The 25880-nt window shown below is 44.6% G+C and overlaps 1 protein-coding gene across 2 annotated transcripts in view; it reads right to left on the bottom strand.

Annotated features, from left to right (window-relative positions):
* Positions 1–25880, bottom strand: part of TMEM266 (transmembrane protein 266) — an 84346-nt gene that overhangs the window by 14601 nt on the left and 43865 nt on the right. For both annotated transcript variants that reach the window (XM_036389375.2, XM_054516222.1), the window contains exons 6-10: positions 24302–24375; positions 15167–15223; positions 13300–13438; positions 11730–11845; positions 3377–3563 (exon numbers count right to left, since the gene is read on the bottom strand). In XM_036389375.2, coding sequence (XP_036245268.1) covers positions 3377–3563; positions 11730–11845; positions 13300–13438; positions 15167–15223; positions 24302–24375 — 573 coding nt within the window. The remainder of the gene's footprint in view (positions 1–3376; positions 3564–11729; positions 11846–13299; positions 13439–15166; positions 15224–24301; positions 24376–25880) is intronic.

The raw sequence follows: 25880 nt of genomic DNA on the forward strand, positions 1-25880 counted from the left end.
TGTGTCAGGAGGTCTCTTGGTGAACTGCACTGCAGAGACAGAAGTGGGAGGCAGCAACCAGCTCATGGTTCCCAGAATGAGCACAGGACTGGCCTTCAGGAGGAGGCATGAAATGTAAGCTGGGGAGTTAAGGGACTCCTTCAGAGCCCACTGTCCATCTGACCAGAGCTCTTGCTTCTCCCAGTCTTGTACCTGCAATTAAGGCACTTTAAATACAAAGAGCAGGAGATCTGCTGCAGGGAAATCTGGGTGAAAACATGGAATTGAAAACTCCCAGATCAGCCAGCACACACAGAGCTCTCCTGGGGCAGGTCACTGTGTATCCTTACACAAATTTGCAGAGGTGCTGCACGTACCATGTGATACTGGGGTTACCTGACTGACTTTACTGAATGCTGTGGTAAATGGTTGCACAAAATCCTGTGTAAATACCAGAGACAAGCTACAGCTGCCCCTGAGGAGCTTTAACTTATGCACTGTCCCATAAAACTTCCAGGTAGGGAAATGAGTAAAAAGTCTCAATGCCTTCTCATTCCATCAGCCCTTCATGGTGAAGAATTCTGCACTGAATGTTTCCATTGTTCAATACAGATGGGGGAAATAAGATTAGCCTGAGATGGAATATCCCATTTTCTCATGCAGTATGTTCTCTAGCCAACTCAAGCTTGCTGGTTTGGCAGAATTCAGAGCTCTCTGAAGACAGTGATTTTTTTGAAGGCTGACAAAGTTTCATTTGGCAAAAACACAGGCATTCCATTCCATCCCCCAGCCTCAGGTGTTGTATGTAGGGCTAATGTTCTGCCAGAGCATAAAAGAACAGCACATCAGAGCGTGTTCTGCCAAACAGCTGAATGGTGGCTTTGAACTGCTGCCTCCCTCTCCACAGTGAGGTGACCTGGTCCCTCATTTCTCCTCTCCCTAGCAGGGCAACAGGCCATGGCAGGTATGTTCCAGAGCTCACAAGTGCCAAGTGGCACTCAGGATGATTAGCTGCAGCCCTCACTCTGGAATCTTTAAGGATGAACAACACAGCTTAGAGAAAAGGGTTGCAAAGCAATCCCTGATGTGGTCTGACACACAGGGAGGGTAACTTGCAAAATATAACCCTTGACCCAAAGGCTAAAACATTGGTGGCTGAAGTTCCAGGCAGAGCAAGTGGTGTGGGAAGCCCTGAAGGCAGCACAGCCAGTGTGACTGCAGGAGAGTACAGGAATTGTCTTGTCAGCCTGTGCTCTGCAGAGCCACATCTCTGATATTTCACATGCCCCAGCAGATGGGGAGATGGGAGATCCCACCCAGAGGACATGGAGGCACCTTCAGCCATGCCCTGCTGCCCCCTGGCACAGCACAGGCAGCTCTGGCTGACACCTGCACTGCTCAGGAGGGTGCAGAATGAGCAGATACTGCCAGCATGGCAAAGGGAGCATGGTGGAAGCTGCTGCAGCCACTGCCAGCCCATCACTGGGAATAAAAGCTGGTGCCAGAGAGCTGGAGAAGAAAAGCCCCAGTCGAGGTGGGGAGGGAGAACAATGAGGCAGGGCTGGCCCAGGATCCTTACTGCCTTCTCCAGCTGTGAGCTGAGATTCCCAAGTTACACAGAAGCAATCCCTGAGCCAGCACTGCAAAATAATCCCAGATGCCGTGTGAAATCCTCTGCCTGGACTGCCTGTGCCCTGGGCTGTGCACTCTGAACACCATTGCTGCTCTGGGGTGTCTCAGGCACTCTGACTTGGGCCCCAAGGGATGCCAGACTATCACAGACTGCTGCAGAACACAGGGAATTTCTCCTGTCCAGTGCCTGCCTCATTCCACAGAAACTACTTGTTCAAATACTGTCACCCTAATTTAGGTTCTGAAAACAAGCACTCAAGGCATCTACAAAGACTTTGTATGCAATATATAATACAGGGCACAAGAAACATTACCTCTGGTACTTTCAGATGATCTCCAGGAACTGGAAATTTATTCTGCAAATTCAGTATAAATGTTTAAATATAACATAACTGCACCTGACCCAATAAGTAAAGCAATCCATGTTTTCTTATTTGCTCAATGTCTTTTTTATCAGTGAAAAGCACAAATCCCTCTAATCATGTAACCTAAGTGCAGAAATCAATCCTGAAGATTGGGAGTTTACTTTGTTGCAAGTGTGGGCAGCATTTTACAGGAAGCCATGAATAATGAGTAATTCTGTTAACCTGGATGTTGGAAGGAATACCTTGAACAGAAGAATTTTTAGACCAACCTCCACAGCACTAAAATTTCAGCAAACCTCCTTACAGTGTGCACAACACTCTTCAGTTCCAAACGTAACCCGCAAGGAACACATGCATAAATTATAATCTATCCACTGGGGAAACCTCTGAAATACTACAAAAAAGAGGGAAATGCATTTTAGGGGTCAGTCTGTTCAACTGTCTGCTTTTAAATACAATTTCATATCAGGAATAATTAATGGCTTTACTGTAGTTAGTGCTTAGATATTATAAAGTGGAAAAAAACAAAACAATTTTCTACATGCTTTCACTATTCTGTAGAGAAAGGAAAGGATTATAATTTGAAAATGTCTAACAGCTTTTAAAGTATCTGTGCCTTCAATTCTAAAGAGTTTGACCAACATAAAGATACTGTGCAAACTTTGTATTCCAACAGATCCACAATAATTAAGCTAAGATGCCCAAGGAATACTAACACAGCACTAAGGCAGAAAGTGTTGTCTCCTCTGGAATATTACATTAAAGCAGGAGAAGGGCTGATGAATCACAGGAAAGGAGCTTTGTCTTTTCCAGAAAAAAAATCAGGTCCAGCACTTACATAATAGAATGTGATCCAAGCAGATGTAAGTGCTGTTATCCCTGAAGCACAGAGCTGCCCAACAGACACCCTGGGCAGCAGAGTGCTCTCACCACGGCCCTGTGGCACTCAGACATGCAAGCAGGATGCCCACACTGCCCTTCCCTCCTTGCCTGGCACCAGTGCTGCCCTGCCCAACACTGGCAGCTTTAGGGAACTGCTGAGAGCACAGCCTCCAGGCAAGGCAAGCCCCACAGCTGATGCAGGAGTCCTCTCCAAACCACAGAAAGGCAAGTGGCCAAAGGCTAAACTGTTTTTCAATGTTCTTACCAATATCCTTGCTTTTACCTGTGAGTGATTATCCTTTGGCCAACTTTCATTTGGCTGCTGCTCCTCCAGTGTTTGATGGATGTGACCATGAGGACACTGGGAAGGTGCATCGTAGCCATTTCTTTGGCTCTGTTTAGAACCCTCTCCCAAATACAACAACTCCTGCCACTTGAGAGCAGATGCAGCAATGAATCCCTGCAGGAGTGAAGGGGTTCAGTGGGATCCCCCTGTGCAGGCTCAGCTGTGCTCTCACCTCGTGCAGGTCGCAGCTCAGAGATGTTCTCGGTGCCTTCGTCGTCCGAGTCTTCGGTGGCCACCACCTTGTACCTCTTGCTGCTCTGCTTGTTCAGCACGTGTGGGACCTGCAGGGCAGCCTCTCTCTCTGCAGCCAGGTCCAAGTCCTGCTGAGCAAGGTGCGCCCTCAGCTGCCTGATTTCAAACTAGAGGAAAAAACAACACCACAAAGCGTGTCTGTCATGTGAGCACAGCCAGAAGCTGAAATGCTACAGCTGGGGACCTGTTACTCATCCCTGAACACTGCAGGTCTGGTAAAACAAACACTGGGGTTGAGCCAGGACATGAGTCCAAGCTGGTGCTGCTCTCCCAGAGCCAAGGTGAGCCAGACCATTGCTCACATATCCAAAGACAATGACTGCCTCATGCTGCTCCTGTTCTGCACAGCTGTGTCCTGAAGGTAATTTGGACAATTTTAACAATTCTTACTGCAAACCTCATGTAACCTTTATAGCAAGAGACCACTTTTAACAGGCATTTAGGGAGTTAGGTTCATGACAAATATCCCTAACCAGACTTTGTAATGAGGCTTCCAGTGGAGGGGAGGTTCTCTGAGCAGCACCCAGAATGGTCCTCCCTCACTAATCAGACAAGGGGAGGATACCACAGTCCTCTTCCTACAGTCCCTCTCCTGACTTGAAATCTTCTGTACTCAGCAGTGTGCAGAAAACCTTGAGGAAGGTTGCCACTTTTCTGGCCATTCCTCTCAAACATGTTAAAGAACTTCTGCAGCCACAAGGGGATTTGCTCATGACTGGTGTTATAAAGCAGACACCTGAAAACAAGAAGCTACCAGGTACAATCTGACTGAGGGATACAGCAGATTTCATTTTTGATGGCCAGTATCTTCTACAATGCAAGAAGAAAACCAGTTTGTTTTGAGAGGCTGCAGAGACCCTTTAAACCCTTATACAAGCAGGAAAAAACTCTCTGTGCCACACAGCACAGCTGTGGGGCTGCAAGGAAGAGTTTCTCTTTAAAAGAGTAACTCTTTAAAATCAGTAGTACAGCAGTGACCAAGCCATGTCTAATTCTAGAGCTGGAGAGGGAAACACAAATGAGGTAACAGGCAAACACTCAAATGTGGCATTGCTGAGCCTCCCCTGGCTCAGGGCCTGCAGAGCCACGGCAGAGCAGGAGGACACAGCAGTGCCACAGCACATCCACAGCACACATGGAACTGGCACCTCCATGCTGGAAAACTGCTGTGGAACAGCCCTGGCTGAGTGCACCTGGCTGTGCCTCAGCCTCAGATGTGACTCAGATCTGCTTCACTGGCAGATTTTGGAAGCCATCACCACACCCCATTTGCTCCCCTGCAGTCAGACGTGGTGCAAACACAGGGAGGGGAAACCAGACAGAATTTCCACAGATTCAGGAAAGGAAAAGGGATTCCAGTTTGCCACACCTGGACACTATCTGCTTTCCAGAGCAGCTGGGAAGGAACTACACTAACTGGAAGGCCTATTGCAAAACTCCAATCTAGAAAGCCAAAGGGCAGCTCAAGCTTTCCAGATCCCATTAAAGCAGCTAATCCAGGGCTCTAACAAAGCACACAGCTTTTCCTCCATCTGCAGTCCAGCTGCAAACAGCTGGCTGCAAGTGCTCACTGCTTTTAACCAAAGATCTTCTGGCAGTGGCAGTCAGGAGTCAGGTGGAATCAGCAAATGCAAAATCCTGCCCTGCTCTCTGATTTCCTGCAATGAAGCCTCCATGGCAGATTCTTGTTATTGTGTTAACCTATTGCTAGGAAGAACTGGCACTGCTAACTCTGTTCCCAGCCAGCCTGAAGCATCCTGAACCTCAAGGTGCTTGTGCCAATATGAACATAGAGAATTTCAGGTTTTATCCTTTACTTGAAAACAAAACAAGGAATCACAAGGAATACCTTACATTCCACCTTTAAAGAGAGAAAGATACCCTTTCAGACACCCCTTTGGTTTAATGGAAGAAATGCACTCAAACAAATTAGCCAAAAAAGAAATTTGGTGATTTTTTTCATGTTGTCTAGCTTAAACATAATTTCTGTTTTTCTACATTTCACCCCCCAAAAACATTCACATGTGTCAGAAAAAGAAATAACTGTCATTGAAATGCTTAATTCTGGCCTAGAGGTATGGTACGATTTCCTTTTTTCATGCAAGACAAAAAATTTGGCAGGTGTTTTTTAACACAGACAGACAGAACTAGCTGAAAATCAGCTCAATAACTATGTCTGCATCAGATCCAATTCAAGGAGCTTCAGCATTTACAAGGTTTGCTGAGCATTGTAACAATCAGAACCTGAACGCCTCAGTGCGTTATACAGGTGTGAAGGAGAAACGGGGAGAGCCCAGACTCCGGTGCACTCACAGCTCCTGGGACGGAGTGAGCGTTTCCAAACAGCACAGGGTACTGCCAGGGTACTGCCAGGGTACTGCCAGGGTACTGCCAGGGTACTGCCAGGGTACTGGGTATTGACAGGGTACTGCCAGGGTACTGCCAGGGTACTGCCAGGGTACTGGGTATTGACAGGGTACTGCCAGGGTACTGCCAGGGTACTGCCAGGTTATTGCCAGGGTATTGCCAGGGTACTGCCAGGGTACTGCCAGGTTATTGCCAGGGTACTGCCAGGGTACTGCCAGGTTATTGCCAGGGTATTGACAGGGTACTGCCAGGGTCCTGCCAGCCCTCAGGCCGCAGGGCCGGCAGCGGTTCCGGGCACACCCGTGAGGGCCGCGCTCGGCTCTGACCCGGGGACACGGGCCCGCCGCGCGGCGCTGCTGCCACCTGCCGAGCGCAGCGGGAACTGCAGCCGCGCCACCAACCGCGGGCACACAGCGGGCGCGGGCACACAGCGGGCACGGGCACACAGCGGGCACGGGGACCGAACTGGGCTCCAGTGTCACCCTGTCACAGCCACAGGACTGAGGCACTGGTGTGGCAGGCACTGAACTGGGCACTGGAGTCACCGTCTCATAGATACCAAATCTGGGTGCCAGTGTCACCCTGTCACAGGCACTGAACTGGGCACTGGTGTCAGCCTCTCACAGATACCAAATCTGGGTGCCAGTGTCACCCTGTTACAGACACGAATCTGGGTACCAATGGCCTCTGTCACAAACGAGAAAAAGTTTTTGTTCATAAGGGATCTACAGAGAGAATTGGTTGGGTAGGAATTGTTTCCTAAGCAGTATCCCAGGATCCTGCAGGTGCTGGAATCCAGGAGCCCCTAAGGCAAAGGTTTGGTCTAAGGGCGTGTTCCTTACAGGTGAAATGCAGCGAGAGGCTGCATGAGCAAATTAAGGCTGTAGGTGCTTCCATCTACTGGAGATTATATTGCACACTGACCTCAAGCAGTTCTAATGTGTACAAGAGCTAATGAGATTGCTCTGACTGCATTCAGGCAGTCCAGAGGAGCTAAAATAAATCATTAGGAGGTATGTGTAACAGTCTTTTTAAGGTAAAATTCTGGGCCAAGGTAACATGTTGAATTTCTATTTGCAGTAGGAGCTGATGTAGCAATCTGAGCAGAGACCTGGAGCAGCACAGCTGGACTGAGGAAACCATGGTCTGTACTTCAGGTACACCATCCTCTCCTCAGCCTGTAGGGCAGGAGCACACTGTACATATCATCAGATGACAAAAAAAAAGCATATAAATTTCAACACATGCTTTGATTTGCTTAAATTAACTCATAGGTATCAGTTCTGTGGAAGAACCTTGCAAATCTCAAAGAGATCCAGTGAGCAAAGAAATGCTGTTGTGTAGAAGATAACTTGTGACCAAGGAGACAAAGGTAAAGCACCTCCTGACACGCAGGACATTCATGTTCCTTAACTACACCTACTTTGGTAGCTTCTGGTGGGTATTCACCACTAAGTTCCAACATAGTCTGTAATGAAAAAAGTATTTTTGAAAACTTCATAGAATGCCAGCATAATCAAAACTGCAATGGAACTGGGAGGGCCATCTAATCCAACACCTTGCTTAAAGCAGCTCCATTTAGCTCAGGTTGCTGAAAGCCTGTCCTCTCAAATTCTGCCCATCTCCAGGCTGTGTGTACACAGCACCACCTCCCTGGCAAGATGCTGCAGTGCTTGCCCATTCTCACAATGGAAATGTTTTGTTCTTGGATTTCACAGGAAGTTTGCCCATGCCATGCTTGTGTACTGTCACCGTGCACCTCTGAGAACTGTCTGGGTACACCCAGCACGATGGAGCTGGAGACAGCAACAAAGGTGCAATAATAAATGTGGCTGATGTGAAAATACACTTATTACCAAGAAAAATGGAGATACAGAACACTTTATAGAAGAATGAGTAACTAGATTGTCTGGCATGAAGAGAAAATTCATCAGTGGGAAATTTAAACTTACCATTTTCAAAATCTGTTACATGTCCTCTTGCAGCACAAGCCTGGCAATATTTTGTCAGGAAACAAACCAGAAATAATTATGGGGCACTCCTGAGCACCTCCTCACTCTAATGATGCCTTAGGTGATTATTTCTAAGCAGGTCAATTGACAGACCTACCTGGAGCTCTAGATAACACCTCCTTTCACATGCCTGGTTTTATTAAGTGGGCCACCCATCCTAGCTGATATTTTATAATACACATGTAAGTCTTGAAAAGAGCAGTGAATCATGGAGTATTCCCCTTTAATGGTCTAACAACAGACTAGGACTGACATAGTTTCTGAGAGATCAATGAACATTTTAGCCAGAAGCTTATTTGTGTCTAATGCAGGAGCAATAACTTTGCTCAATTCTATTAGTGCTGTCTGTACAGAATGCCCTGCCCTAAAACTCATCTACCACTGGGATACAATCCAATGTTTATTTCCATTAGTTTAGCCATTGTTGGTAACAATAAAAATCAGGAGACAGTTGCAAACTAATGATTTATGTGTAGAATAAAACACAGGATGACCTTGGCTGCCTTCCATCCACCAAGAAAATGACTGGTAGTTAGAAATAAATTAAAATTATTGTGAGAGGATAGCATACGTTATTTCTCTGATAGGTAATTTTACCAGCTAAATAGCCCTGTCATTAAACTGGCAGCTGTTGTACAAATTATATTCCAAGATAAAAAAAGGAATTACAGCTCCCATAGTTGCTGCACTGGTAAGAATGCTGAAAACCCCAGTTCTGCAGGAACTGACAGAAAAGGAGCTCTGGTGTTACAAGGATAAGCACATACTCCTGGCTGGGCTGTGTTCAGCTGGATGACTCTTCTGAAAGCTAAGCAGAAAAGATCAGGTAAGTATATCCATTATCACAAATGGAAATTCCTTTACAGGTGATTCCAGAGAAAAAGAGCAATCTTCTCTGACTGGAATTTGTAGGTAAAGAAACTTTGGAACTTTGTTTTGCAATTTAAGTTATTCCAATAAAGCAAAACCATCAGCAATATACTCTGCATATTCTTGACAGTGACTGCAGTGAGACTTTTCCTTTTACCTTTACTCATTTTTAGAAATCCCTCGTGCTCCATTCCTGTTTAATAACTTCTTCTTTTGGCCAATGGAGAATAAATAAAAAGCAAACTACTCAAACAGCTGCAGTGGAGTACTACAGAGAACAAAGTGGTGATCTGTGCAAGTTTAATTTATAAATATATTCTGTTTTTCAGATGTACAGCTAGCCAAAAAGCAACATGTGGAAAGAGCACACGTTTGCAAAAGTACATCTCCAATGTCAGTCAGGAATGGAAATGTACTTTATAGCTGTGATACACCATCACTGGTCAAAAAACCCACAACTGACAAAAGAAAGAGAATTCAAAAAGATGAAGGGAAGTTGTATCTTTCCTGCTTTTAATTTTTAAAACAGAAATCCTGGTTTTGTCTGCCTAGCATTAAGCACCATCTTCAAATCAGCATGGGATTTCTCAGAAAACCAGCCACCAATTATTTTTGTTTTAAATCCCAAGCAAAACAGGCTAACTATTTTTCCCAATTCCTCTAACAAAATAATTAATACTTTGCTTGAAACTTTCAAGATCATTTCTTCTGCAGAATAAGCCAGAGCCTGAGAATTCTAACCCCAACTGCCTGAGCAGCAGCAAAGCAGTAAGAAACCAAACCCTCAGCAAAGGAAGTGCTGGGAAACCTTTCCAGCAGGAATGTTCTCAGCCCCACCTGTAACTACTGAATAAATGCAATTATTAATGCCAGTGTGGTCACAAAGGTGCAGCCCAGGGTGAGTCCCTGCTGGGCTGCAGGGAACCAGGGTGACCTGTCTGCCCCAGCACCCCCTGCCCTGGCACCGCTGGCACCACAGGCACAGGGCAGCCTGGAACCCTCCTGGCACAGCCTTCTGCAGGCAAACCTTCCCCAAACAGACAAGCACAAGGAAACACCAGGAACCAGCAATCCTTTGGAAAGCTCAGGAAAGATGATCAAACGAAAAAGCAAAAACCTGGCAGAAATTTAGACATTAAATACCATTAGGAGCCACTTTCCCCATCAGATGCTGTACACAACAGCATGTTAATGGGAATATTATAATGCTGACAACTTTTTCTTGACTGAATTATGAAGCTAATAATTTACAAATAAAGGATGCAGTACTCCTGTCAATGTCTTATGTTACTAACTGCAGCAAATTAGTACATTTACCTGATATTATACAGCTGAGACAGTTGTTTGGCAGCAGGTCAGGCCAGTAAGAGGGATTTAGCATGCTGTCATCTTTCTATAGACTGTATTTTTCCATAGCAGATGACACTTGAAAGCTGCAAGAGAACCTGCTCTGTTTTCTCAGATTGACTCCTCTCCCAGTGCAGCATTTCTTTGCTTGCTGTGCAGGTTGTGACCATCAGAGCTCAGATTTAGGGTGATTCTGGTCAGACATTCAGGAGTACCTGGCTCAGAATGAAGAGCAGCAAGAGCTGCTCCTGAACCCCAGCTGGGATCAGACTATGAAACTATAACATCAAAAATTGTTTAGAGATTGAGAGTGTTATCTGGCTGTATAGCAAAGTTCCTAAAAACCAATGTTTTACAATTCATGATTGTCAAGACCTTTAATATGGTCTGACAGACAAAATACTGCACTGGGACTCAAGAAATCACTGATTTCTCTCCCTGGTAAAATGGGGTATATACCATTTACCTGGCAATTCCACAACCTTGACAGAACCCAAATCACCAAGTATCATTGTGCAAAGGTGTTATGAAGAGGGCAGCAGTTTTGCCACCCAAGACAACACAGTTGGCACTTACTAATTTTTGGCAGAAGCCAACCTTAGGTTTAGAACTTGTTATGGTTAATATGAGTGACTCAAAAGCAGCATTATGAAATGACACAGTGTCTATAGCTCTCCCTAATGCATCACACAGACAAAGCAACTCACCACCAGCAGCAGTTCATTGCAGAACCCTAGGCTGACATCCAGGAGATCTGGACCTCAACTTAAAATACGTTTGGGGACCCAAATATTGATGGTTTTGTATTTCAAAAGTACCTGCCACAAGCCAGGAATGGTAGATGAAGCTAGAAATCTCCAGGATTTATTTGGACCATATGTCATAGTTCCCCTTTCACTGAAACAAGAAGTAAATCACCTGGGGATCATCCTGTTGTGGTCTGATGGTCACCTCAACACTCACTTATCTCAAGCCTCAACATCCATCCCTGCTTTCTACTTTAAAGCAAGTTAGTCAAGAACTCATTTGCATAAGACAAATGGCAAAAACTCCTGGCTCATTGCCCCAAAAATGGTTTTACACCTTTTTCATGTAAAATATATTCACTTGAGATATTTCAAACTTCACCTTCCCTTACCTCTAGACTGAATCACTGAACATTTGGGGGCCTGGGAAGAGTCTTAAATCTTGACTTGCTTCCAGGAACTAGAAGCTTCTACTGCAACATTCTGAGCTTGCCAGGAGTCTCTGACTGACCTACAGGGAAGCCACCTCTTGCATTTAAAGCAGGGAAATTCATTTCTTTAAACTGCACATCCTTTTCCTGGGAATGCTAGCTGCAGTCTCCAACAATGGCTTTTGTATGTTAGTACTATGTCAAGCTAGCTATTCTCATTTAACAAATGACATACTGGAACCATTTATTTTCTGCTGCTCACATTTGTTTTCCTCACCTCTGAAAACACAAGCCCAGCAGCAGAGGCAGCTGACTGCTGTTTGACAAATACCATGCTGACAATATCCTGGCTGCAGCTAAAGCTTCCTTAGCACTGAGACCTGTCACCCCCAGCACAAGTCCCAGTGGTACTTCTCAAAGCTCAGCCTGCAGCGAAGTACATGAGCTGTTTGACTTGCCTTGGCAAGATATGTGTAAATAAAGACAGAAATGAACTTTACCCCTTGTTCTTGGCAGATCTGGGTTAGTCTTTCCAGCTGCTCATCTTGAATAACTTTTGCCTTCTCATATTGCTGAATCATCATCTCCATCTCCACTTTCACTGGAAGGACATAGGCTGGAAAACACAAATAACACTTAAAACAACCCAGCTGTGATTTGTTTTTTTATCAGGAAGAAAACCTTTACAGGCCAAAGAACATCATCCCTTTCCCATGCATCTGGAGAACCAGAGTATTTCCAATAGAAGCAGCACTAGAGTACATTTTTCAGGGAAGGATTTCTATCATAGGAAATGCAGGGTCAGACCTCCATCTGCCTGGCTGAACTGAAATGCATGCTGCCTGCTCTTCCCAGATTCCATACTAGTACAGCTCTTCCCCAGGGTTTACCACAGATTTCCTGAATACTGGATAGGAGGATTTTCTCTTTAGAGTCGGTCCCATTCCCTCTAAACCTTGACAGCACAGTTCCCTCAGGAAAAAGAACTATTCCACAGCCCTAACCTAGAATTTAATTCCTAGACTTTGTGGTAAGGCATCAGTTCTTAATGAACACAGCAGACCAAGAAAGATATTTTGAAGAAACAAAAAGGGCATTTATCTTCTATGGCTTTTCAAGCTACAGCCCAGTTTTCAGTACGTTTTCTGAATGGCTCTAGAAATTTTGCTCCTGACTCTCCTGACTTAACTATGGCAAACTCACACTGATCAGGAAAGCTGGTCAATACATACTGCAATTAATGTTTTCTGAAGCTACACAAAATCCTGCAATTTTCTTTTATGCTTCAATCAGAGGGCTCTGACCTCTTCTGAACTCTGAACGAGTTTCCTGGACATTTAAACCCAAAATAACAACTTAACTCTGATTTTTCACACATGAGCAAAATGGCCATTCATTTATTTCTTTTCCCTAAGCTGCCTGAAGCTGCTGAGCACACAGTAATCTACACTGAAGTCCAGACTCTGCTCTCTGCAACCTTGACTTGCTGGAGACTTTTCATCTCCCCTGGCAAATCCCCACAGAGGTTTCTGCAAAACACCACCAGTATGCACTTTATTTCCAGGATGTACAGCATGCAGAGAGCAACTCCTGCTGGGAATCCCCAGGGCAAGAAAATCCTCCTGGAATCCCACATAAAACTTATTTACTGACAAAAACTGAGAAAAGAAAGTCCCAAGACAGAGCTGGCTGTATGGTTATGAGGAGGGTGCAGCAAATACCAGCAAAGCAGAGAATCAATTATTTTGCAGAAACAGGAATGACAACTGGTGGCAAGAGACATAAAGCAGGTAAGGACATTTACTTTACAGGACAGGGGATAGGAAGCTGCCTAACAGGAAAACCAATCAATAAATTATAAAGGCTCCTAGAGAGCAGGAGATAGAGCCATGATCTCCAGACCTACTCTCCTCCATGGGAGCCATAACTCTCTTCTGTTCAGTGCTAGCAAAATGCAAGAGAAAGGACAATGACAGGAACAGTGGTAGCAAGCAATCTTCCTGTATTTTTAAAACCTCTTTTCCCCAGCCTGGCAGGTGATGTTGCAGTCACAAGTGAGTCCCCACTCACCATCAATGATCCTCTTCACTCTCCATATCCTCAGAGTGATGATAAGGCTGATGGCATCCCACGGGCTGCTGGGGCCGTTGGCCACTGTTGAGGCCACCATTGGTGCCAAGGACAAGATTATGACAGCACCATCAAACACCTGAGAGAAATCAGCTTTTAAAACCTTTCCTTAAAATCATATCCCTGCCATTCCTCTTTGAAACCTGGAAGGAGTCTCTCTTTGTCCAAAAGAAATGCAATTATGTACCTCTTTGAAAGGGACATGAGAGGTGGCCAAGCCACAGAAAGGCTGCATCCTTTCTGGGTAGCACAACAGAATTCCTCAGTGCTTTTTATGAGGTGAGGAGAGATAAACTGTGGTGGAAGGGAGGGGGGAGAGAAAGGTATTTGGAAATACTGGCCAAAATCCCCAAGGAGAAGTGATAGTCTAAATGTTATTGCAGCCAAAGAGTTTTATCATCACTGGTATTTATTACCTGTTACTTGGCATAATGTCATCTAAAGAAAAGGCAGTCCCTGCCCATAGATCTTATTGTCTGAATGAAGAGATCAAGAAGACAAGCAGAAAAAGATGGAGCCAAGAGATTTGATGGCTCTTGGCCATGTCCTGGCTACACCACACGTGTGGGGAGGGCTGTGCACCCCGACAGAAAGGCTGCTCTCACTTCCATGGGGCAGGAGCTTGTGAGGAGTCTGACAATTGGGACTGCTCTGAATGATTCATGTGACACTGGCTGCACTGGGATTAGATCAGAACAAGCAATTGTGCAAAGCATTAGACAGAAATGAGCCAGCAAATGTGTTCCAGGGCACAGTGGCAGCAGTGCTGTGCCTGTCCCACACTGGCCCAGCAGAGCAGAACAGAGCACCACGTTCTCATTCCTGCTGAAAGCCTCCCCTGCTGCCAAGGCCCACTGATTAACTGTTTGCATAGAGGCAGGGCACAGATTTTTGTGAGAACTACATATTCAGAACTGTGTATAACAATTCAGTGTATTGAAAAGAAATACTTACTGCAGCCACTCAATGGGCAGTAAAAGTATCACTATTGCAAATTACCAAGATGAATTCTCAGAAACTGCTCCATTTAGCCTCAGTTATAAGAAACTCTGAATCAACTATTTAAGTTTCATTTATTTTTTTTAGCAAAACAAGTTAAAATGTTTACAACTTCATTACAAAATATGCAAGTCTCTATACTGATTATGCTCCAAAAACACCCAGATTGTCTTCTGGTTCTTCCTGCACAGTAGTGGTTTATGAGGTAGTATCAAGAAAGAGCTTTTAATTTTCCTGATCTCCAGATTTCTGCTCAAATCAGGATTATGTATTATTTATTACACACGAATTTCCTTTTCTTTCTCTACAAGAGTATATACATTCTACATAATTTTTAGTTTGAGGCAGTAATTACAGTGTTTATCAAAACAATTTCATAATAAAAATGGGGGTTTTGCCAAACTAGTATTTACTACCAGGAAACTACATGCAATTCTTCCACTAACTCAACTAATTTCAACTCAATTATGGCAATGGGGATATAAAACTCAGGTGACAGTTTTTACATTTCAGGGTAGCAGTATTGTCAGACCAGCACAGCTCTAACAACAAAAGTCACACAAAGAGCAAGAAGACCAAAATCCCTCCCTTCATAAAATATTTTCAAATATTGCAATCTTCTGAGTCTCTCACAGAAAAAGGGACTGCAGCACTCAGCTATTGATAATGCACATAATGAAAAGAATATGTGTATTTATCTGCCTTAAAAGATACTGTATTGCACAGGTTAATAACAAAGCCATCTAAAGCAGTTCCTCGTGGTCTTACTGGGGCTGCCTGGAAAACAGTACCAAGAGAGAGAGCTTACCTCTATTTTGTTTTCAATGTAATCCCATATGCCAAGGACCACAATCCTCAAAACAGTCTAGTAAAATAGATTAGGGGGAAAAAAGATTATGAATGTTATTGCAGTCTTAGATAAACATTTAGTCCTTTACCTATTTAGGGAATATTTTTGTCTTATTTAAGAATTATACATTTCTTCTAAATAATAATCAGCTTCTAGAAATGGCTAAACTTCTACATTTAAAAAGCAGATATTGCTTCCCAACCAGTATATTGACTTAACAAAACCTCCACAAACAAGTTCCAAGTTCAAATGCTCATCAGTCTTTCCATCTTCCTAAAATGCTGCTTTCAGATTTGTGTGATTTAGATTACCAACCCTCCCCAGCCTCCTGACCCAAGCCTATGTAAGATCCACCATGGGGCTCCCTCAGTCAGAATGGGGGAAAATTCTCTTTTCTGGCCATCTTTGATATGCCAGTGCTTACTGATTTTCTAAGAGAAGAGGCCCTGTCCTGTCCTGATGCCTAAAGGTACTGACATTTCCTCAGCATGAAGAGCAGATGCTCTTTACTGCAGTTGAAGGCAGTTGCTTTATTGTAAGATCCCAGAAAGTCATGGGATAAGGGAGAAAAATATCTCTGAGAAGCAAAACAGCAGTAAGTAGCCTCAACAGCTAAAAAAGGGGAATAAAGAAAAAAACCAGAATGAACCAATGGTGAATTCTTATTTAAAATCCAATGGCACCTTTCCCAATTTTTCATTTGGCTTTCAGAAGACACAATAAAAGAAAAAATCCATGAGTTAACTTGCAATTGATATTAAATTGACATAAAAGCCTAATTGGTAGGGATGTTTCCTGCCAACAGCAACAAGGTCAGATTTTGACAGACATGAGGAATCTGCAGCTGAAGCCTTACAAGGGCCACCAAAATGTTACTTTCTCCATTGAGGAGCAGCATAATGACTTAGTGCTCAGCAAGCCTGTATGTCAGGGGTAACCATGCCCAGAACTGCACAGAAAAAAGTGACTCTGATGAATACATGTATCTCCTCTTCACTACAACTCCAAATCTCAAATCCCAAGCAGCTCTGAACTGATGCCAAACACACCAGCAGTACCTAACTGCAGAACAACACAGAATTGTTCTGTGCTCCTGTGCATGGCTCTGCCACTCTCCAAGTGCCCCAGCTGGCTGGGATGACTGTGCCCCATTCTCCTGCACTGCAGACTTGGCTAACAGCACTTCCCCTGCTCAGCCAGGGGGACACTGCTGCTGTGGGGCAGATGGTGCTCCCAGAGCCCAGTCCCACAGCACCAAGGGGCAGGAAAGTGAAGCAGCCAACACCTCAGAAATGGGGGATGCAGAGGCACAGGCCAAGGCTGGCTGAGAAAGGGAGGCACGAGCCAGAAGACAAAATGCAGCATCCTCTTTCCTCTACAAGAAATGATGATACTCCACAGAGACAGCAAGATCCACCAATGCTGCCAGTCTGTACTCCTAAAAACACTGTACTTCCAAAGCACTTGACAAATGCAGCATGGGAGTAAGGCTCTCTCCATAATAACCTATAAATAAACCTCAAGGTTTGTTTATTATGTGGAGGAAGAGATGCACAATAGCTGGTGCTCAAGCCCCTTAATGACCCCAGACTGGCCAGCACAATGTGACCTGACACAGGCACAAGGTCTAAGCACACGTGCTGCTGAGCAGCCAAGGCACTCCTGCAGCACAGCTCAGCTCCTGAGCTGAATTCTGCCAGGAAAAGCATCCCAGCTCTTCTGCCAGCACCTCCCTCATTCCCACCCAGGAGCTGCACAAAAGGCTCAAGTACAAGTGACCTGTGAGCCTGTCAGTTCAGCTGTAGCAGTCACCTGGGGTCCATAGAGGTTCCACAGCAGGCAGCCATGGGTAAACACCTGAGGACAGGCAGAGCCTTCCTGGGGCACCACCTCTCCTACAGCCACCCTGCTGAGAGCACAGCTCAGGCTCTGCTCTGCTCGGGCAGGACTTACAAAGTGCCAGGTGAATAAGCAACTAACACAGGATGGCTGAGCACTTGACAGCATTACAGAAACTGAGGGTGAAAGTCTTCCTTCCTTTGGACAGGTGTGCACAAAGGTATTTTCACTGAAATGAGGCACATCTGCACAAAGGAAACAGAAACACTGCCTCACAACCCTAAAGATGATTTAGCATCAGGCCTGGTGAGGGAATGTAAAAAGGTCTTTTCCTTCCTGCCTTTTTAATTCCTGACTGCAGCATTTCAATCAGACTGTGCTACTGCCACCTTAACGGGTGTGAGCAGTTCCAAGGGCTGGAAGCTACCACAAATGTTTTCATTGCCACTCTGCTGCTGTGAATCAGCACAAGCCAGCAGTGACTGGAAGCCCACTTGGCAGACATTTAATGCAGGATTGGGTGCTGCTGTCCAGCACAACATGCCCAGATGATCAGCACCTTGGCTCTGAGCTCGAGCAGACACTGCAGGAAGGTGAGTGTAAGGGTGGGATAAGCCAGCTCCTCCCACCCCAGAGCTGGGCACAACTGGGGGTAAGCTTAGAAAACATTTATTCTGCATGGAGGCTCTTCAAGCTGTGCATCAGCACTGTCACTCCTCACACCCATCCCCACTGAAGTGCCAGGAGGCAGGAAAGGCACTCTGCCCTTGGTGACCTGAGTGAGCCCCAGCCTGGCCACCCCTGTGCCAGTACAGCTCCAAGCCAGCCCTGGCTGTCCCCACTCTGCCTCTGTGTGCCCATTGCAGGGAGAACATCCACTGCTCTCACCCAGAAAAGGTGGAACCAAAGGAATTTGGATTTACTGGGCACCTCCTTGATTGCTTAGTATAAGAAATGCTTTGACAGCAAATGAAAGCATTGGTATTTCTTATATATAACATTTTAGTATTTTTTGCAAAGCAATCAAAAATGTTTCATACAAATACATACATATTGCATTTGATTGTACACTGCCCCTGTACAGAACTTTAAAAATGAGGACCTGTAGCAGAATCTGAAAAAACACAGAGACAGAAATTAATAATCCAGGAAACTTCCTAGCTACTGTTCAAGGACCAAACTGAAAAATGCACATGAATTAGAAGAGAAATGCAACTGTAAAACATTCATCACAGACAAAACCAATGTTAGTCACAATTCTACCATTTTTAAGTACAAAAATCTACAAGAAAATGAGAAAAACTGGGGTAGCACCACTGTTTCCTACTGATGTGCAGGCATGTACAAATACACAAAAACAGTTTTGCATTACACCACAGGCATTCTGCACTTTTGAATACAGATTTGAAAAAAACATTAAGTATCAATGGGAGTACTTTCTGTTAAAGGAAAGTACTGCCAGATAGGATTTTTTTGTACTTGAAAAAGAAAGTTTTAATTAGAAAGTCCTTAACACATATATTTTTTCTTCTACATTTTTCTTCTGCTAAAGCTAATTTATTAATGTGCACTAATAAAAGGTAAATGACTGAACAGCTGTGTTAATTTCTTTAAGCTAAAGTAAACCCAGACAAAATTTTAAATCATTTTTCAGACAGAAATCCAATTTCAAAACTGACAAAGTCTCCTGGTTATACAGAATTGTTTGCATGACAGTAACTGTCTGCAGTGAGGTTTAAATGCTGCAGGTTCTCTCTCTAATTTTGTAGGGAAACTTGGCCAAGTCCTTTGCTGAGCCAGCTGTGTGAATTCCCACAATCTGCATTTGTCAGCTGACTGCATGGTACATTAAGTAATTTTAAGTACTTTTCTGCTTGCACAGTTAATATTCAATTTACTGCTCAGTGAGTCACTGAGTCCAATCCCTCTGTAGGGTGAAATCAGCAGGAGGCAGCACAGGAGGGACCTTGGCCCAGCAGCACCAGGCAAAGGAGAGAGGAGAGCACCTCTGCATTTCATGATGGGGCACAGCTTGGGCAGGAGAGAGACAGGATGGAGGTGGCTGAAGGGACGTCTGTCTGTCCTTCCTTCCTTCCTGCCTCCCTTCCATTCTCTGTCACAGGGGCTCCAGAAACTCTGTCAATTAAGCTTTTGCCTTTTGCATGTATCTCATAAGACGAAATAATTATTGAAAGCTTTCCTAGAACACCTTGTACCCAATCTGTAATTTATAACCCCTCTCATCTGGGTCACTCCCAGAGGCTTAGCTCATGCAGTCCTCAGAAGAAGCCCCTTTTGCCAACTCCTGGTGTGCCTGTACTGAGCTACTGCACGAGCTGTGCCAGCACACGCTGTGCCCAGGCCAGCAGAGCCCAGAGGAACGTGCTGGCACACGTAAACAAACACATCCTCCTGCTTCCAGGGCACAGGCACCCTCCTCACACAGCTCCTCTTCAACCAAGGCTCTGAAACTACAGCCACCATTGCCCAGTACAACCCAACCCCACGTCCTGGCTGGAACTGCTGGGCTCCATCAGCTCCTGGTGCCACAGAAAGCATTCCCTGCCAAATTCCCATGAGCAGACACAAACACACTGGCTTCTCCCTCACCTGTACATCACATACCCAAATGCACCTTTGCACAACCTCTGCACTTCTATTTCTTCTTGTGTTCTCCCAATACTCTCACAATCTTAATTCTTGGCATACAGGGAAAAGCAATGAATTTTCAACTGACAATTCTGTCTAGATTTGAAAGGGCTTTTCAGGCATGGGAATGGCCCCCAGAGACCCCACCACAGGTGCAGAGTGGCCAGGGAACTGGGCTTAGGCAGCCCTGCATCACAAGCTCCCTCTGGGCATGGTCACACAAGCACTAACAGTTCTCTCTGAAACACGTGGGGTAGGACCTGCTGCACTGCCACTGTCAGGAGATGAAAGCACAGGTGAAGCACTGACACAGCACACTGTAAGTCAGGTATATTACTGGAAATGAAATGGGCAGACTGGCATTCAAGCACATGTCCAGCAAGATTCCCAGAACTTTATGGGACCAGTTTCCATGGTAACTACTTCTTTGTGAGGTCAGAAAATTACTTAGTAAAGAAATTTCCCAGTATATTAAAATTTATTTCATACACACTAGCAAAGAAAGAAGCCTAAATTTACCTTTATAAATCGTATTAATATATAAAATCTGTATCCGTGTTCCTAGACCCCACTACTCACTCCATTTAGAAAACAAAACTTACAGCAATGAAGTGAATTTATGCACCATAAGAAAAGTTGTATGTACATGGAATAAAAGTAAACCCACAGAAGAGAAACCACAGCTTACAGAAAATTAATGGGAGATTATTATCTTCCCACTCAGCTCTTTGAAGCTCACAAATAATATAACAAAAGTAACACAGCCAAGTTTCTCTAATGTAAATTATGTGTTTCTTAAGGGAAAGATGTTTTTATTTAGTTTTGTCATTTAGGATGTTTTTCTTTTTTAACAGAACCTTAACAGCAGAGTCTCCCTTTGGAGGTTTTATTCCTTTCAAGGGTTGCTATTAACAAACAGAAAAATGGCAGGTAACTAGGAACACTTCCTTTAAACATACAGGATGAGGAAAGCCTTGGAGTTTTTCCTACTGTGAGCCACAGCAATGAAACAGATTGTTTATCAGCTGGGAGCCCAGACCCACCCCACTAAATCTGAGAGTTCACTTCTTGGCCACAGTTGCCAGAAGAAAGCTGCAACTGGGTGCTTGCCTGACTGAGTACACAAACTTGATTCCTCCCAGGGAACCCTCAGGTGCTTCCCTTCAGCAGAATGCCTGAGAGCTGGGCTGGCTGCGGCACACAGGGCAGGGCACACAGGGCAGGGCACACAGGGCAGGGCACACAGCTGATACCAGGAACTCCCTTCTTGCATAGTCTCATCAGTCCCAGTGGGAAAGCAGAGCTGAACAACAGCCACAGAACCAGGCAATTGTGGCAATGGGATAGAACTGCCCAGAGCAGACTTTAGTCCACTTACCAAAACTCTGAGACATTCCCCATCTCCTTTTCTCAACCAACAATACCAAGGCTGAGTTTGCCCTCTGGAGAGGGTACAACCCCAGCCTTGCCCTGCTGCTGATACTGGGATTTCCCCCCAGTGCCTCTTTCTCCTCTTCTGTCTTAATGTCTGGGTAACATATGGTGCACAGACAAATCACAGTGATGTATGTAAACAGAGACAAAGCACTAGGAAATCCTGTTCAAATACTTGGAAAAAAGCAAAGCTGATGTGCACTTCACTTGAATATGATTTTAATGCTGGAAAGTCACAGACAGTGACAGTATAAAATGAACAAAGTACCTTTAAGGCTTGTGGCTGTAAGACAAGCCTAGGGAAAGCAGGAAGATGCTGTGAGAGCAGCTACTCAGCTCTGCTGGCAGCTGTTCTGGTGGCATTTGCCAGCTGCTGGCATGTTCAGCCCCCTCATTTTAACCAAGCAGAAAGCCAGTGGCTGTTTAACTTCAACTGCACTGCAATTTCTTTTAATGCTTTGAGAGCACCACCTTTAATCAGTTGTATTCTAAAACATTCAGATTTTGTGCTGAAAGTTTTATGGGTCTTAACAAGTATTTGACAACTTTGTTTGTTAAGTTGAGGTCCTCCTGAAGAATTGCATACCCATATTTACAACTAAAAGGAACGAAATTACAGAATAAACACTAAACATTCAAACTCATAACAGGGTACTTGCTATGGAAACCTTGAATCCTTGCTTTGAGTCGAAAAGCAAGGACTGAAGGGCTCCTCAATCCTCAGCAGTTGCCTGTTATAGCCAGGTAAACTAATTAAACCTGGTGATCTCTGGAATATCATCCTGGCATGAACAATCACTCACTGTAACATATGATCATCTCAACAAATGATCCCAAAAACAGCTGACTCATGGTATGGGAATCAGAGGGAAAAAAAAAAAACAACCTGAAGGGACCAAAGGAGAAAATAAAATTAAAATCTCAGGAGGAAAAGCCATTTGCAATTTTTGCAGTATTTTGTAACCTCTTGGAAAAAAAATTATTTGGATGACAGAAAATTTTACCCTCTGTTTTTGCTCTCTTAAGACACAATTCAGTATGAACTCAACCTGGCATAAGACCAACCCCAGCAAACCCAGCAGGAAAGGTACACCTGAACTCTTTCCCAGACTGGTGGTCTCTGAAGCACATCCAGCTGCTCTGTGGAGCCATCTCTATCTCTGAGCTGCCAAATGAACCCCTATCCAAAAATCTACCCTGGCCTGTGCACCTCACATGGCTGTCTTGTGGCCTCATTGTTCTTTGATCTAAATTCAAACCATAATCAAATAGCTGAAGGAAGCTACTTTGGAAGACAGAAGTAGATAATGAAGTGAGTGATAAGTTTATAATAAATGAGAACAGCACGTAGACAAAGTAGTTCCAGATATCTGGTAAAGACAGAAAAGCCAATGCAGATCCAAAATGAGCATGGTGAGTCAGGGAAACTGTTTGGGCTCTGTGAAACACTTCTGTTACTCTTTTCCTGAAAAATACTTCTGAACAAGTTCAACCACTTTGGAGGGTACCCTGTCCCAGTAGAACTGAAACAACCAATTCCTTCCTTGAGCCAGATGAGCCCTGGCCTCAGGGAGTGTCTGCAGTGCCACAACCAGCCCAGGAGCAGCTGAGCACTCAGGGAGGGCCACAGGAGAAGACACTGCCCCAGGTGTGAGCAGAGTGTGGTGGGGCAGGGAATGAAGCCAGAGCTGCAGACTGCAGCAGCAGGGACTGAGCACAGGAGAGGCTTCTGGTGAGAGCAGCTGCAGAAAGCCAAGGGGGGAACGTAGCTGTGCTGCCATGCTGCCAGCAGCAGCTACAAGCTGATCCTGCTGGGAAGCTCAGGGAGCTCCAGGGTGCTAATCCCCACTGAGGAAAGATTCTGGAGGGGAGAGGAAAGTATTTCTTTGAAGGGAATGGACACCATCGAGCAAATCTGAGCCTTTGTGAATTATCCTCATTCCCAAAGGAAAGACTACAAATTCTTTTAATTGTTTAGAGATTATTTTCAGTCATTTTACATGTAACCTCCAGCCCAGCACCACTTTCAAAGGATGGGGCCAGTAATGGGACCTCTCTGTGTACGTGCAGCAGAAGGCTGGGATGCAGAGTGAGATCCCTGCCTGCATCACAAAGCCCCCTCAGAGAGCACCCACTGACAGCACCAGCTAAAAAACCCTGCTAAGAAATACAAAATGCTACATGTAAATGTTTTTCATTAGGAGCACCATGGAAATTACCAATCATATGTGATGAGTATGAATTCAATACAAGTGGTCCAGTAAATAATTTGCAGATATCATAGCTTTGTTTTTTGATTATTGTTTTTTTTTGTAACCTTCACCTAGTAACTATCTAAACTTTCTACAGAACAAAATCATTAACAAACCTCTCTGGATTATATTTTCTCCTGTGGAACCTGAAAATATATTTTAAAATATTTTAAGTCCAAGTTGTATTCCAATTAATAAACATAAAACATGTTATTGTGACAAGTAACATATTAAAACCTGAAAAATAGCAATAAAAGCATTCTGGAATATTTCAGGAGCAGTCCAAATGTCTCAATACCAATGATTTTTTTCTGGAACAAAGCTGAAAGCTCAAAGGCAGATTATCCCAGTTTGGTCATTTGTTACATCATGACTAGAACCTTTTCCAGTGCATACATTCATAAACATTTTGGCAAAGAAATTCACCATTGGTTTCATTCTCTGGCTAGGTCTACATGCAGCAACCTAGAATATCTAAACTACCTTAATAAATTGTGAGAGGAGATAACTCCATTCTCAAAACAGATCTTTTTGTACAAAACTCCCATGGATCTTTATTCTTGAAGAACACATCTTCATTTCATCAAATCCTATACTTTATACCCAGTGACACTGGTAACAAATGGATCAAACTATCCTGTCCAGTGTGCCTGTAGATTCAGGGGTAATTATTTCTTTCTGCACCTTACCAATTATAATTTTTAAGGCAGTATCTTCCCTTCCACGTTGCCTTACCTGACATACAGTGCTAATTTAAATAACACCTTTTAGTTTGCTAAGTAGAGGCAGCAACAGCACACTTTTATTGTTTTTTTTCCTCAAAATACACTGTCCTACATTATTTGCAGTCAAACTCCTGTAAAACTCTTGCAAATTCCAGTGACAACATAATGTGGTGAAAGACTTTGGTTATACATACCTCTGAAAAGAAAACAGAGAGGATGACTAGGCTGATCCAGTGAATTACTCCTGCAAACTGGGAAGCACTTGAAACTGCAATTAACATAATACAAGGAAGGGTCATTACAGTAGCAGAGTGCAACTTAAGTTTAGCATAATTAGTACGGCCACAAGTTACATATGGTAAAGCTTGCTTTGTCAGATTTTGCAATGAAGTACCAGAAAGAGGATGGGATGCAATGGACATGGAACTCCAGCCCTGCCAGCTGCTCACCTTCATTCACCATGTTAGCAGCTCTTCACTGGAGCTTTAACAGATCCTGCTGCTGGTTAGCAATGGCAGACACAGTTCAGGTCTTTGATGCTCTGCCACTGCTTCATGTTCTCACCCCAGTACGAGATGTGTGACTAATTCCTGTGTACCTAAAAATCCAGATCTAGGACTCAGTAAGGAAACAAAATGCTCTGCTATCCCCACATTATTCCTTGTGTTCAGTCTTTGACAATTCATCTCAGATGATCAGTATTTATCAGGAACAGGTGCTTAAAAACTAATCCTCAAAATGGGCTTCAAAAGACATTTCATGCTGACAGAAAAATGCAGAAGGTTGACAGGGTCCACTAACTGAGCTGCTGGTGATTCCTACTCACATGCTCCCAAGTTTGGGCTAAGGGAATGGAGAGCAAACACTCTCTCCCTTCCTGCAGGGTATTTGTGAGTCTAGCATCTCCAGAGCAGACACAGCAGAGCAGTCTGTGCAGGCTTGCAGTGTCAGGGGATGACTGTGTAAGACAAGCAGTGGCTGTGTGCACAGAGGTGCAGGGCTGCAGCAGACTTAATGATTTCCCAAGAACATACTGGGCACATAATAAATGCAGAATTTTATTTTAAAATCAGAATCGATTAATATGGGAAGGAGAGGAAAAGGATGTAGGAAGAAATCAGGATACAAATAAAACTGAGTATGCCCTGCCACTGGAACCCCCCCCACTGCTGAAGCTCTTTTGGGGCTTGATGAGAGCATTTGCTGCGTGGCAGCAGAGGAACTACTTAAAGGTGAAACAAATGGGCAGAATACAATACAACAGAATAAAGTTTCCTAAGGCACTTCTCTATCGGGCAGCCTGAAGAACGGGAAACCCTTGAGATGCAGTTTTTCCAACAGGGCTCGACTGACAGACAAGGCTCCAGCTGCCCCCTGGCGACACAAACATTCAGCAACCAGGAATCTGGGGGGAACACTCCTCCTGCCAAACCCCGAGCGAGCACTGCAGGAGCTCGGAGCAGCAGCACCTGCTCTGAGGGGACGCTGTTCCCGATTTCCTGGCAGATGCACATTGCAGGGTGTGTGTGATGCTGCTGCTTCGGGCAAGCCCTGACCCCGCGGGGCTGAGGCTCTGCTGCGGCCCGGGGGCGTTTCCTTTGCACGGCTCTGTCGGGACACAGCTGGGCACAGCTGGGCACAGCCAGGGCTCTGCTGAGACACAGCTGGGCACAGCTGGGTACAGCCAGGGCACAGCTGGGCACAGCCAGGGCTCTGCCGGGACACGGGCACAGCTGGGTACAGCCAGGACACAGCTGGGCACACTCTGGGTAC

Source organism: Molothrus ater, chromosome 13 (assembly GCF_012460135.2).
Source record: "Molothrus ater isolate BHLD 08-10-18 breed brown headed cowbird chromosome 13, BPBGC_Mater_1.1, whole genome shotgun sequence".
Classification (NCBI taxonomy): domain Eukaryota; kingdom Metazoa; phylum Chordata; class Aves; order Passeriformes; family Icteridae; genus Molothrus; species Molothrus ater.